The following is a 13,012-nucleotide window of genomic DNA, read 5'->3' as shown; positions in this document are numbered from 1 at the left end:
CATTGATGGATGTATCCTCCATGAACTGATGTAGTTCTTTTTTTGGACACAGTTGTAGTTTTGGCCTTCACAACATCCCCAGTAACAAGTTCCACAGGTTAACTGGGCATTGTGTGAAGAAATACTTCTTTGTGTTTGTTTTAATCCTGCCACCTATTAATTTAATCAGGTGACCACTGGTTCTTGTGTTATGTGAAGGGGTAACTAAGACTTCCTTGTTCTCTTTCTCCACACCCATCATGATTTAATAGCCCTCTGTCATATCGTCCCTTAGTCATCGTACTACCAAGATGAGAAGTCCTAGTCTTTTTTAATCCCTCCTCATATGGAAGATGTTTCATACCCCTCATCATTTTTGTTGCCCTTCTCGGTAACTTTTCCAATTCTAATATATCACTTTTTGAGATGAGGCAACCAGCATGCATGTAGTATTCAAGGTGTGGGCATACCCTAGATTTATATGGTGGCATTATGGTATTTTCTGTCTTATCTATCCCTTCCCTAATGGTTCGTAACATTCTGTTCGATTTTTTTGACTGCTGCTGCACATTGAGCAGATGTTTTCAGAGAACTCCCCACAATGACTCCAAGATCTCTTCCTTGAGTGCTAACAGCTAATTTAGACTCCATCATTTTGCATATAGAGTTGGGATTATGTTTTCCATTGTGTATTACTTTGCATTTATCAACACTGAATTTTATCTGCCACTTTGTAGCCCAGTACTCTGTTTTGTGAGATCCCTTTGCAACTTTTCACAGTTAGCTTTGGACTTAACTTTCTTGAGTAATTTTGAATTGTCTGCAAATTTTGCCACATCACCGTTTATCCTTTTTCCAGATCATTTATGAATATGTCAAACAATACTGGTCCCAGTACAGACCCCTGGGGGACACCACTATTTACCGCTCTTCAGGCTGAAAACTGACTATTTATTCCTACCTCTTGTTTCCCATCTTTTAACCAGTTACTAATCCATATGCCATGCTGCACTTACTCCTAGGCTGGTTGCGGCTTGGCTTTAGAATGTGATGCCAACACTGTTCAAGACCCACACACAGTCTACTCGGGAAGATGATAAAAGGACCCTCCAAGCAACAAGGATGTGGCTGGAAAAACTCAGCGGTTCTGAATAACAGACCATTTGCATAGGCACCTAAATATGTATGTGGGGCCTAAATTTGGAAGTGTTGGCCATAGCCTGGAAGGACTTTGGGGAGGGGCTGTGTACTCCTTTGCCTTCTGCAATGTGTGAGGCAGAGCAATGGAGCTGGAGACATAACCAGCTACTGTGTCTTACCTGTTTCTTGCACTCCTGGTCACAGTTTGCACACTGAACTTCCTCCTCGCAGTCTGCAGAGCTATCCACCAGGAACTTCAGGAGCCTGTCGACAGGAGGGAGCCCATTGTTTCCTTTCACTATGGACTGATGACTGAGGAGGACAAAACAGACAGGGTAGGCCCATGAGCCCTGACAATGGCAAGAAAATATTTCTCTACGTTCAAACAACTTAATGTTAAAGGAAAATAACACTCCTGGGACTGGAGTGAAAAGATACCATGCGATCCTTAATGACCCCAGATATAAAGCAAACTGCAGGGCAGTCACACAGGATCAGACTTTTTTTCCTTTGTGCATCTGGAATTTCTGGACATAAATTGCACTGTTTTCCATAACACAGTTCAGATCTTTGTGTTTTCATTAGAGCTGAATTCTGTCTTGCGACATACTCCATGAGCATTTCCTTTTTGCTGCAAATGTTTTCATTAAGGTACAGCATTTAACAATCTTAATTCTATGCCATGTTTACAGCCCTGGCTCTTCCCAAAGAGCATGCTGAACTTCTAAGGTTTGTCAAAACCTCTACATGCCACGTTAGCAGCATGCCACACATTTCTGCTTGGCTTCTAGGAGTTTACAGCATGGGACATGCTGAGAATGGCCATTTAACGTTAGCATTTGCAAATGAACAGCCTGAGTTCCAGGGTCTTTCTAATCAAAACTTTGTGTGATTCATTCCACAGGATGCTGCAAGGGTCATTTCAGTCTTGGAATAGCCATGCTTGATGAATTCCAGGGTGTGAAATCCTAGTATGTTGCCCCTTCGATACTTTCCTGTTTACGCTGAATCTTTAAATTCAGTTTGCCTGCATGTGGCTCTACCCATTGGCTGTGTCCAGAATATCGACTTCCGGCAAGGAATTGCTCCTGCCTGAAATGGTTCTTTCATTTTCACAAGTCTTGCAGCATTTGTTTCGCACTGGACATTGCTGCCCAGATTCCCTTAGCTACTGCGAGCATCTAATTGCGCAGAGAAATGAGCAGACTAACAGTGCTACATCTGAATAATCTCGCGGAGCAATAATAATCCAGAATGGGAATATTAACAACATCAAAATAAGCCATGCGGTGACTTCCTCAGAAAGGAGCTTTAACCCATGGGAAGCAGGTGACCATGGAAGCCCCTCCCCTAACAACCCTCCAAACAGCTTTCCCAAAATAACAGTAAACAGAATTCCGAGAGGACAGAAATTGTCCAAAGCCAAAATCCCTGCATGAAATCCCTCTCGGACACTGCCTGAGTCCCCTCACATATACACACACAGGCTTTGTTGAAACCCTTAAAAGCAAGAGTGCCGCATTAAAAGTAATCAAATAATGTTAGTGAAATACTTCCAATTTGGTGAATGCACGATTAGTCTGAGTGAAAGGTCAGAAAAGCTGTGCCAGAATTCAAGCACCGTCTGCAAGGGCCAGGGCTCACCTCCCCTGGCATTGACTACACTGACTTGCTTTAGCAAAATAGTTAAAAATGAAGGGTCATCAGTGAAGATACTATCAGTGCGGACCCTGAGAAATGTCACTCACAGTTAAGCTCAGACTGTACACAATTCCTGGCAAACTGCAGCTCCCCGTGAACGCTAGAGAAAGGAATCACCCTTACATATATTCATCCATTTCCTTTAAAAGCATCGTGGAAATCTTTACTGTAGCCACTTTGACACTTCCAGTAAAACTCAGGACCCAAACAGTATGACGACAGCGCAACCAGACACCAAGCCACGGCCACTTCTTGAGTGTGTGTCTCAAAACGCAGGTTTGCAGAGATGACAGGAACTTTGAAGTCTCATTCCCCTGGACAATGAGCGCGTTGAGTCGGATTGAAATGATGATTCACCCACCAGTCACCTGTGCAGGATTGGGTTTCATTGCTCTGGGCTGCATCTCCCAGCAAACGAATCATGGGACTAAAGGTCTCACTGCAGCTGGCAGTGGTTCATCATTGCCCGGCTTCATCAAACATGGCCACGTTCGGGTGCACCAAGTTACCAATGGAAAAGACCTATTAGCCCAGGAATGTCTTGCAGGGGGCTTGTCTGTTGTCTTTGTCTATTAATATTCTGGCACTGCAAGGCTGTATTTGATGGAGAGAGCTGTATTGTACTAATACCAGCCAGATAGCTTACCTCCCAGGCAATTGGTTTGTTCTCCTGCTGCAGGGCGGGGCTGCATACAGTGGCATCTTGCATTGCCCGCTGTACTCTGCAGCCCTCCGAGTACTGGGCATAAAGCACTCAGAGGTACTGAGTTTTAAACCAAATGCAGAATCCTGTGAAAACTGCAGCAGAAATGTGCATGTGTATTATGTTCCAGAGAGAGCGCAAGAGAGAGGTAGCGATCTAGCCAACCAGATGTACTGGAATGCGTTACCTAGGGAGGTAGTGGAATCTCCTTCCTTAAAGGTTTTCAAGGTCAGGCTTGACAAAGCCCTGGCTGGGATGATTTAGTTGGGGATTGGCCCTGCTTTGAGCAGGGGGTTGGACTAGATGACCTCCTGAGGTCCCTTCCAACCCTGATATTCGATGATTTATGCCCTTGGACTCTGTGTGAGTGGGGAGGGCTGGGCCGAGGACAGGGCTGGAAACACTGGGTAGGGAGAATTTAGAAAGTGTTTGTGTGTACGCTGTGGCATTTTAACGTCCACCTGAATTGATTCCCAGCCCTAGTAACTTCTTGTTACGACAGATCAGGAGGGAATTCGGAGAGTAGTAAAGCAGAATTAAACACTGCATCGCTCAGTCCCCGTCTCTGTCAAATCCCTAGCACCAGGCAAGCTGTGTGAAGCTGAAAAGGGTTCTGGCCATGACTCCGGTGAGTTTAATTGGGGCAGCTCGGCCCCCAAGACGGGGTTCCTGCTGCGGTAATGCAGGTAAAGTTCTTGTTGCCAGGGCTCGGCTGCTGTGCTGCTTGACAGAGGTAGTTAATAAAACCTGCCTGTTGGGCTGTGGACCACAGGGGAGTCACTTCTCCAGTCCTGCTGTCTTGAGAGCCTGATGCTGACGGCCAGGCCAGTGTTCTCTCCAGAGGCCTGTGCTCTGCAGCCTGCTGGGAGATGGAGAGCGGGTTGGCTGTGAGCACCTGGCTAGGACGTAGCATGTGACAGGTGGGGCATGGGTTAAAGGGGTTTTCAAGGCTGACAATTGTCTAGCAATTGCAGCCGTAAGCATGAGAATTTGAGTCTGTGTGGGAGTTTGAGGAAAAGGCAGGCCGCTGATGCACAAGAGGGTACCATTAAAAACAGTCCAACAAGATTCAGACTCTGCCTGAGTGAAGGGGACACACTGTATGGCAGCTTCATTGCATCTACAATTCTTCTTCCTTTTCATCTTCACTGGGCAACTTCTGTATAAAGACAAGACCTCTGCATTTCACCCCTGCTGCTCCATCATTCTACCTTGGGGCTAAAGCACTGAGTCCCTACTAAGCAGACCCATGCCACTGCTGGTCTAATTAAGCAGTTGTCATTGCTGTTCACTGCCATTAGGCAGAACTGGCTTCCTGGGAGACATCTGATGGCATCCCAATTAAGGTGCTCACGGCTGACTCTGCAAAAGCTGCTAAAAGCCTCCTTCCCCAATGAGACAGTAGCTTATGGATGCATATAATACCTACTATTCATGCTTGGGGAGAGATCGCATCTTATAATGAGGAGTAGGGAGAAGGGCTATTTAAAAATATCCCAGTGCAGAACACGCACAAGACTTTCTAGTGAGAGAAATGTTATAAACCAGAAAACAAGTCAGAATGTGATCTGATGCCAAATACCTGCTCTGCTCAGAGTCACAGTGTCTGTTTGCTTTGCTGAAATATTAGATTGATGGTGATCAGGGAGGAAGTGATAGCTCATTGGGGCTCCATTCATGCTGCCAAGAGAGTGAGAAATTGCCCTGTTCCCCTCTGCAGTGCCTTGCCAGTGACTGTTACTGAGCCTGGCTGCAGAGCTGGGCCCAAGCGCCAGTCAGAGATGTGCAGAATACAGCAGAGCAGGTGAGTCCAGCCGTGTGGGGTATCAAAACCATGAAATCAAATCCTCCCAGAAGTGCAGCTCCTGGGGGATACCTGGGCAGCTGATTGTGGCTATGGAGCCTGGCGTCCCTGACCTACAGCTAGAGCTGAGGCTGTTGCGTGACTTCTGGATAACTTACCTGGGAGAGGGGTCCTGGTTGGAAAACCTGCCCTTCTCCCTCCAGGAGCAAAGGCATCAGCACGGCTCCTTGTCTATTCCCTCCTCTTCCATCTGTCAGTGGCAATGCTGCTGCTCTGGAGCTGGAACATCTGTGCTTTAGTGAACCCCACGCAGAGTTTGCCTGCATCTTCAGGCACCTCAATACTCTGGGAAATCTAGCCCTAGCTTCCTAAAGATAGGGGAGCTCCTGGTGAACTCGGGCATTCTGAAGGGGGCTAATATTAGCAACCCGAAAACACTGCCATGGACACCTTAAAAAATGCCCATCCTGCTAATGAAGGGTTCCAGACTGGCAGCTCCGCTGCCTAAAGGCCTCTCTGTATACCCAGCACAGAGTGGGGAGTGGGGCAGTTCTAGCTTCCTCGCCAGAGAGCCTCAGCCCTAGCATGCCCCCCCCTGTTTTGTTTTCTACATACATGGTTGTGTGTAATGCCTGTGGTCTCTTTGCATTGTCACATTTGCTCCCAAGACTAGAACTGACTTTCCCTAATCTAACAGTGTTCATATTTAGCCCATATCAGTGGGGAGTTTGCGTGACAAACTGATTGGAAAGTGCTGTTTTCTGCAGAAAAGAATGAATGTTTACTCCAGCTGATCTGTTTTAATTAAATAATTTAAAAATATGTAATTCCTTGATCTTTTTTTATATAACCTCTGATTTCATGCTAATGATATCTGAACAGCCCCTTCAAAGTGCCTGAGATGCACGCAACAAACAACAGCCAGAGGTGAATACCTAAAAATAACATTTGTTTGGTCTCACTTGGCTCTGAGCAACAGTTCCATTGAACTGCTTTAAGTAGCAACATCCATATGAGTTATTCCAGAAATATAGCCACGCCGTGCCTGGTACTTTGATATTTTTCCTTTACTGTTGATGCTTTTGTTGGTTTTGGGGGGCAAGTTTTGGAGAGTTTACGGGTTGATGTTAAATCATGGATAATTTGCCATAAACGGCTCCAAGCTAAACCGTTGTCTGAACCAACTTCAGCACGATAACTGTGCCATCTCAGACAGCATGAACAACTTTTCGCAGATGCAACTGGAAGAGATGGAGGCTCTCTCTGCACACAGTTGTCTTTAGTAGATAACCACATGTCGAGAGGCGGGGGGAAGAGAGAGCAAAATTCTAGGTCATGGAGACAGAACTGTCCTAGCCAGAACTGTTTCCAAAGATTTCCAGGAAGGGCCAACACCTCTTTAAGATACACAATTTTGTATAACAGTTAAAAAATCCCAACACAGTTTTTTGTGTGGTATTTTCTATTTTTAAATTTAAAAATAAATCCCTAAGCGTGCAACAAACCTATCTGGTGTCACCCAGCTCTCTTTCCCCCAGAGCTCAGACAGTAAGAGCCAGGAGTCATTTTTTGGCTAGGGGAATCCACCTACCTAGGGGCTCAGTCCTGCTAGGTGCTGAGCATTGACTCCAGTGGGGCTATTCAAAAGCCTAGAGTTACTCACATGCTTAAGTGCTTTGCTGGATAGGGGCCAGAAAGCTCAGCCCCTGCCAGATCAGGCCTTGGGGCTGCAGTGGTTCTGCTTCTCCCCAGGGTGATCACTTGTCCAGGATAGAGTGGGAGACACTCACTGCGCTTCTCCCATTGCTGGCCTGCCCTGGCAGGGGAGTGAGCTCTTCTGAATTCCTGTGGAGCTGTCAGTAGAACTTGTGTGCTCTGCAGCTGTTCACATCTGAAACCATGGTGATTAGAACCTCGTATTTCATGGGCACAAAGGCAGCTTGACAACGAAGCACTCAAATGCTGTGCTGACGGGCCATGTATAAGAGCAGAGCTAGATACAGCTTCTCCAGCTTTCCTGGGGCTTTACCACTAGGCAGCCTGACCCCCACTAAGCAGCCTGACCCCCACTGGGCATGCGTATTTTACAAATCTGAGATCCAGGGGAAAAAAATCATAAGTGCCTAAGTGACTTGAAGCCTAAATCTCAGTGCAAGTTAACGGGGCTCAGGTTCCTAAATAACTAAGGTGCTTTGAAAATGTTACCCTCATCAGTGAGAGGAAGGCTGGCTCAGTGCTTGGAACTCAAGATCCCTGGGATCAATTCCCTGCTCTGCCACAGACTCCCTTTGTGACCCTGGACAAGTCACTTAGACTCTCCGTGCCTCAGTTCCCATCTGTACAATGGGGTAATAGCCCTGCCCTGCCTCCCAGGTCTGCTTTTAGGATTACAATGTTAGAGATTGTCAGTTGCCCAGATACAATGGTGATGGGGCCTGCTCGGTACCTAGAGCTTTACTTTAATTAATTTTCACAGAAATGTGATTGTTTTTAACTGCTTGTAATTAAAAACAAGAGTTGTGAATAGACACAATTGTTTTTCAGGCTGTGGCCTAGCCACACAATTTGTATGCAGACAGGTATTGCTTGAAGTCTTTCCCATGCTGATTTAAACAAAAAACAAAACCCTCATGGGATTTATTTTAATATTTGTAATTTGTGTTCATCTAAAAAGAACAGGCATAAATGAGCAGCTCACTGGATGCTCATCAAATCTCCATTTCCCCTAAGGACAAACTATACAGAGAGATCTGTATACATTAAAGGTGAAATCTAATCAGGTACAATGTTAACCCCCTCCCATGCTTTGTGGATAGTTCTAACTTCACATTCCAGAACACAGCTCAGATTCAGTTCTGCCTCTACCAGCCCTCCATTAGACTCAAATGTCTTTGGCAACTATAGTCAGCCTGATACACATCCTATTCACTAGAATAAACGACAATCAACACCCCTACTATTCTCATTCCTTTTTTGGAATACAAAGTCCTGCACAGTGTTGTCAATTTATGCCTGTGAAGTGAAAGCAGATTCCCTGATCATTAGAGCGTACTACAGAAAAGCAGAGGTGTATTGTAGCATTCCACATCCAATGGTAAATTTTCCACCATGTTTGCTATCATCAGCAATGTGTTCTTGAGAATCTGAAGCACTCAAGTTTCATGTAGATGAACTTGGTTTGTATAGAATGTAATACACCCCAAATTATAAGTGGATGTTATTGTTACTAATACAGTGATAGAAATGACCTTCTTCAAACAGGACTGTCCACATCAGAGCGGAAAGCACGAACACTCCACATTTACGGTATTGTTTAATAGCAAGGAGCAAACTGCATCATTCACAGCTAAGAGCTGATGAAAGTATCTGTATGTACAGTAATAGGAACCTATAGAAGAAGCCAGAGAGAAAGTACTTAAATATCAGGGGGTAGCCGTGTTAGTCTGTATCCACAAAAACAACAAGGAGTCCAGTGGCACTTAAAGACTAACAGATTTATTTGGGCATACGCTTTTGTGGGTAAGAGGCATTCTGAAGATGCATCTGAAGAAGGTTTTTTTTTATCCACAAAAGCGTATGTCCAAATAAATCTGTTAGTCTTTAAGTGCCACTGGACTCCTTGTTGTTTTACTACTTCAAATAATTCCTGGCTTCACTTACATTAATATGAGATTCTTGAAAGGAATAAAAATGAAAACAAATACAACATAACTGAAGATGTACAATATGCTCCAGAAAAAAACAGGACATAATCTGTAGCATATCGTAATATCCATACAACCACAATGCTCAGAAACACACAGTTCAGCACATTAATATTGTATTAAAATGTAAAACGCAATTTCTTTTTGTTCCACTGCAAAAGTCATTTTGGTTCAGGGCAGGATTTGGCCCAAAATGTCTTGTAATTGGAGGGGGAAGAAAGGGATGTTATATTTGGTTACCCCCATCTAATCTCCTGAAGGGGCGGGGCAGGGCTGGACTGGGTGAATGAGGGCTGAATTTGGCCTTTAGTGAACACACTAAGAATTCTTGTTCCAAAGTCAGTTGGGCCTAGAGCCCAACACAGAGTGCTTGCTTACCAGTAGTGGTGCTGAGCCTCACTGCAGCTTACGGTGAAAACTGAAGAGCCTAAAGGGGCAAGTGCCAAACACAAAGACTGCAAATGCTGGTCCTGTGCTTGAGGAAGTCTCTTGAGGAAGAGTAGAGATGCTCCTGTGTTACACCCTGCATCTGTTATGAACTAATGACCTTAATCCAAGGCCCACTGAAGTCCATGGAAGGCTCCACTTGGCCTCCATTGTCTTTGGATCAGACTCTAACAGCCTATCATCATAGAGGCAGTCTAGGTACAACTTAGCACCAAAATAACGACATCGGTTTAATTCTTGTTATATCAGTGCAAGCTTGTGTGTGGCCACTCTTCTTGTGGAGTATGAGTGTCTCTATTCAGCATAGGTTGTCAGTAAAGAATCAGTTTAAATTAAATCTAAATAAGACACTTTCATTCCACAACCAGTGTCTACACGCAGGCTGGCACTGACATAACAGAAGGTGTGAATGAAAACCAGTTAGGCTATTTCAGTGCTGGTTCATGTGTAGCCCAGCCCACATCCTTATCCAAGCTATCACAAAAGGCATTAGGTTGAGGTCTGGCCCAACTCTCAGTGACGTTAACGGAATGACTCCCATTCACCCTTGGAGAGTCATGTTCAAGGGGAACTGCCACACATTCAAATATATCAAGCTTAGAACCCTCTTCATGTCAGATATGTTCCCTGCTCCCATGCCAGGTTTTGAGCACAAAACCAATGTACATAAGCTAATTTCAATAACATATCTCAACAGAGCACCGAGCAGGCCTTCAGCCCAAGGAGCATAAGAGAAGAAATGCGACTGTTTCTCCTTGGGCCTAAATTTCAGACTTAGCTGCCTCATGCTGCACATGGCTAGCTGCATTGGGCATTTGCTGATGGGCAGAGCTGGACCCTCTAACTCAGACATCCACGTGTGAAATGCGTGTTTGGTATGTTTGTCAGCATGCTCGACACCTGTGTGTCTGTGGGGCTATTGCAGAGCATGGGCACCTGGCCAGGCCTGGGATAGCTTTCACTGGTAAGTCACCATCTTTCTGTGTTATGGGTGGGCACTGCTTTGAAGTTCTTACCCACAGAGAGGGCAGGTGAGGCGGCTGTCAATTGCCCGGCCTCGCAGGCAGCTGGCACAGAAGTTGTGGTAACAGTCCAGGAGGCAGGGATGCTCATACTGCTCATGGCACAGGAAACACACCAGGGGGTGGCAGTTGGCATTATCCAGGTTGCAGAGGTTTTCCAAAGGCGAGAAAATCCCACCGGACATCTGGAGGAAAACGACACAAGTAGGCAGAGGGATTCAACATCTAATTCAGGATATGGTGCATGTGGTGCAGTTAAAAAGCAGCTATTCTGGTGAGTCACAGTAGAGGAGCCTGACCTTGGAGGGTGCCACATGCTAGACAGATCAAGACTCTGCTGGTCATTGATAGCATATGAGGGACAGGGCAGCTACATGATCTGATGGCCACCGATTGCATGTAAAGGGCAGGACAGCTGCAGGAAGAAGTGTCAGGGACGGCGTGGTGGTCACAGATGTAATTTGGCCACGGCTCTGTTTTTGCTGGTGTAAAGGACAGTTCTGGTCACTTGACCCAACTTGCTCCTCTCTCATTGGGCCTAGGACTGGGGTGACCTGATCACATGCATTTGGGCAGGGCTGTGCCGCCTGACTGCAAGCAACCGATTAATTCGCCATGAAGTTAGAACTGGCAAGACTGCCAGATAGCACCCCTGCCCCCAAGATCTCTCAAATGCACCCTGCTGGATGGTGCAGCAGTTCCAGGGGGAGCTATGTCCAGCCTTCTGCAGGTGAAAGGATGTGCTGGCCCAGCTTAGGGCCTCTGAGAAAGGAAAAAAGAGGGGGAGACTGGTTCCTCCCAGGAAACAATACCATCTGAGTAAAATCTCTAATATTCCCTACCATCAATTCCAATGTATCTTCTCTGCTTCTCATACCCCTTCCCCGCCCATCTCCCTACCTTTTCTCCCATATTTAGCTCTGCATTTTCTTTCACACTGCTTTTGTGCCTGAAACAGCCTTCCACTTTCCATGCACCAAGTACTCTCCCTCTCTGTCCCCAGATTCCTCCTTCCAGTCCTCACTTCCCAAAACCGCCCTGCTATCTCCTTCTGCCTCCTCACATTCTAGCTGTTGTCCTGTGAATCACGTCTCTCTGAGAGCCCACTGTAAGCTCTCGGAGGCAGAGACCCGGTCCTTCTACTGTGTATATTTGTAAAGTCTAGTGCTCTCGCTCTTTATTGTTTAAAGAGTCCTGCACTATTATTGCAGGGCACAGTTGCGATAGCAGTGAGCTGCTGCTGAATGCCACCACTTCCTTGAGCATTTAGGAGTTAAACTACATTGTGATCAGAAATAGCACACAGAGTCAAAGAATAGGTGGCACATTTGACTCATAGGACTGACTTCATGCCAAGCTGTCCGCAGCGCAATGAGCACACAGCGTGCTTTGTAAGAACAAATGGAAATTATTAACATTGTGTCTCAATAACAACATTAAAGTTCAGAGTCAGAAACCACGGAAAATCTGAAAATCATTTCTGAATTGTCCCCATTTCAGGGGTTCCAGAAGGTGTAACAGGAGTCAGGGGGAATTTTTAGATTTTTTTTTTTTAATGTAAGAGTTGTGTTGGAAGGGAAACCTGCACATTTACAAGATCTAGTAAAGAGCAGTAATAAATAAACTAACAGTCTGTCTGGGCTTTGCATATTACACAACAAACAGCCAGAGAGTAAAAATGACACAGCCTATGTTGTTTGGTGCTCACAAAACAAACTGTGTATAAAGTGGAGGGATGGAAGGTTTCTAAACCTGCCTTTTTTTCTTATACCACTCTAATCTGAGTGATATTTTATTAAAAAAACACTGTACTGTCCAGAACAGAGCAAAGTGGTGCGGGTATAAGAGGAAAAATGCAACTTTTCAAACAATCAGCTGTGGTTTAAATTCTTTACTCCGTACAGCATGTGACCACATTCAAGAAGAGCACTGTTTGCGGTTAATTCATTTTGCTATTATGCTATGCTAATGAAAACACTTCAGTAAAAATATGAGAAACAAGACGGCATTCTCTTTAACCTGTTGATCAAATCCAGCTATTTTCAGTTTGTCAATTTCATGGTGATGCCATTCAAATACATTTGTTTGAAATAGACCAGCAATTATCTATTAAGTCCTTATATGAGCAAGCCTCAGCCAGAAAAGTACAAGTTCTGAAAGTTATTATAGAGCTCAGAAATCAAAACAGTGTTTCAGATGTGGATACATGTATGTGTGTTAACAAGGTGGCCTGTGCCTCTCTGGGGTCTGCCAGTACCTCTAGTTTCAATAAGTGAAGTGACTTTGTAAGCAAATGCTACCTTTGCATTTTAAGGAAATGCAAACGGTATATCTTTTTGTTATGGTCACTTTATTGTAGTTAGACACAGCGGCAATATCAAAAGTTTCTTACCTTTTCTTCCAAAGTTTCCAACGTTGTATCCGCTTTGTCCTGTTAGTAGATAAAATTTCAGTCCCCTTGCTCTGCCTGTCTCCTGCTTTTCATGCGTTTGAAACTGGAATGACAGAAATG

General features: G+C 45.1%; 2 protein-coding genes across 7 annotated transcripts in view; one reads left to right on the top strand and one right to left on the bottom strand.

Annotated features, from left to right (window-relative positions):
* The window catches only part of RNF207 (ring finger protein 207), a 41,719-nt gene that overhangs the window by 23,606 nt on the left and 5,101 nt on the right, over window positions 1-13,012 (bottom strand). For 4 of the 5 annotated variants that reach the window (XM_073316244.2, XM_073316243.2, XM_073316246.2 and 1 more), the window contains 3 exons: window positions 12,893-12,995; window positions 10,495-10,685; window positions 1,299-1,431 (listed from right to left, as the gene is read on the bottom strand). In XM_073316244.2, coding sequence (XP_073172345.1) covers window positions 1,299-1,431; window positions 10,495-10,685 — 324 coding nt within the window. In that variant the 5' untranslated portion in view covers window positions 12,893-12,995. Of the gene's footprint in view, window positions 1-1,298; window positions 1,432-10,494; window positions 10,686-12,892; window positions 12,996-13,012 lie in introns of those variants that run through there. The other variant, XM_073316248.1, reaches the window with a different exon arrangement.
* ICMT (isoprenylcysteine carboxyl methyltransferase) overlaps window positions 1-13,012 on the top strand; it is a 48,727-nt gene that overhangs the window by 33,787 nt on the left and 1,928 nt on the right. The gene's annotated exons all lie outside the window — the stretch shown is intronic.

The sequence above is a fragment of the Lepidochelys kempii genome, chromosome 18 (assembly GCF_965140285.1).
Source record: "Lepidochelys kempii isolate rLepKem1 chromosome 18, rLepKem1.hap1, whole genome shotgun sequence".
Lineage (NCBI taxonomy): Eukaryota > Metazoa > Chordata > Testudines > Cheloniidae > Lepidochelys > Lepidochelys kempii.
Note: the sequence above shows the minus strand (reverse complement) of the source record. Positions and strands in the feature narration are given on the sequence as shown.